The sequence below is a fragment of the Triticum aestivum genome, unplaced genomic scaffold (assembly GCF_018294505.1).
Source record: "Triticum aestivum cultivar Chinese Spring unplaced genomic scaffold, IWGSC CS RefSeq v2.1 scaffold161305, whole genome shotgun sequence".
In the NCBI taxonomy this organism is placed as follows: Eukaryota; Viridiplantae; Streptophyta; class Magnoliopsida; order Poales; family Poaceae; genus Triticum; species Triticum aestivum.
The window spans coordinates 1-1634 of record NW_025262110.1 but is presented as its reverse complement, the minus strand read 5'-3'; the positions used below and the strand labels follow the sequence as shown (position 1 = coordinate 1634).

The window sequence follows — 1634 nt, the reverse complement described above, 5'->3', positions numbered from 1 at the left end:
TTCCAGGATGCACTCTTTTGACAAGTACGCCAGCTGGAATAGCAGATCGAACCTCGTTAGCCACCGATCTTCTCCCCTTACCCAACTGAAACCCAAACCCGGGCTCAGTGTCATCAAAGGCAAGGCAAAACATTTCTGTGTTATTTGTCCGAATTTCTTCAGAGTTCTCTATTCAGGAGGTCAGTCTTGGTTCTTGTTTCAACTCTGATTTTTCTGTCACGGCGCAGGGTTTTTGTGCAGCTGTCCGCTCGTCTCCCGGAGCGAAGACGGCCCATTCCCTGGCGTGGTTCTCCGATTCTCCTACGCGGAGTTGGACCAGGCAACCGGAAAATTCTCCGACGAACAGCTCATCGGCGTCGGTGGGACGAGCAAGGTGTATCGTGGCCAGCTCGCTGATGGCAAAGTCGTCGCCGTGAAGAAGCTTCGGCCCCTCGGCGGTGCGGACGAAGACTATGAGTTCCTGTCAGAGGTATTGCAAATCATGTTCTGATGCTCTGTTTTACTCTGTTATTAAGTCTGAACTACAAACTTTTTTCAAAAAAGTGTGAACTCTGAAAAAGAGAACATCCATAATCCATGACCATTGATTGGCATCTGAATCTTCTTCCTCCATGAACGAACAGATAGAGCTGCTGTCGCGGCTGAACCACTGCCACGTGGTGCCATTGCTGGGGTACTGCTCGGAGCGGCAGGGGCGGCAGCTGGAGCGGCTGCTGGTGTTCGAGTGCATGACCAACGGCAACCTGCGGGAGTGCCTGGACGACCTCAACAGGAAGCCCATGGACTGGGCGACGCGCGTCGGCGTGGCGCTGGGCGCGGCGAGGGGCCTCGAGTACCTCCACGAGGCGGCGGCGCCGCGCATCCTCCACCAGGACATCAAGTCCACCAACGGACGAGAGCTTGGTGATGTGGGCGACGTCGCGGCTGCGGGACAGTAGGCTGGTGGTCGCGGAGCTGCCGGACCCGGCGCTGAAGGGCGCGTTCCCGCCCGAGGAGATGCAGATCATGGCCCACCTGGCCAGAGAGTGCCTGCAGTGGGACCCCGAGGCCAGGCCCACCATGACCAAAGTCGTCCAGATCCTCTCCACCATCGCGCCCCTCGCCGACAAGCGCCGTCGCCACCACCTGCCCGCCGCCGCCGGCGCCTTCGCCCCGGGCTTCCACGCCGAGAGGCCGCGGGAATGCTCAGTGTGGCAGGACGACGACGACTACGGCCATCGCCGCGATCACCTGCACGGAGGGTACGGCAGCAATGCCAAGGGCGCCGTCTTGTCCGGAGAGGTCACGGTTAACGTCGGGATGCCAGTGACGATGATGACGACGATGGGGCGGAGCTGGCGGTCGGCGGAGCAGGAGGAGGTGGACCTGACGGAGCCGCGGCTGGAGACGTTCACGGAGCCGACGACGACAGCCAGCCCCTTCAGGTGAACGTGAGATGAATCGAATACGTCGTAGAATAGATTGATAGAACAGTCAAGTAGAGCCAGAGAAGAAAAATGTGAGTGAGATGCATTGTACAGGCAAGAACGTAATCAAATCAATTTGAGAAGAAAAATGTGAGTGACATGCATTGCGACCAAATTTACCAAACGATTCGATGCTATTACATTGGTATAACATTGTACATTCGCCAA

The 1634-nt window shown here is 57.5% G+C and overlaps 1 protein-coding gene across 1 annotated transcript; it reads left to right on the top strand.

Annotated features, from left to right (window-relative positions):
- Window positions 1-6: 6 nt before the first annotated feature.
- Window positions 7-1581, top strand: LOC123177828 (receptor-like serine/threonine-protein kinase NCRK). The gene is made up of 4 exons (XM_044591326.1): window positions 7-119; window positions 228-469; window positions 624-908; window positions 976-1581. The coding sequence occupies exons 1-4, from the start codon at window positions 8-10 to the stop codon at window positions 1426-1428; spliced, it is 1092 nt and encodes a 363-aa protein (XP_044447261.1). The 5' UTR covers window position 7; the 3' UTR covers window positions 1429-1581.
- The last annotated feature ends 53 nt before the right edge of the window (window positions 1582-1634 follow it).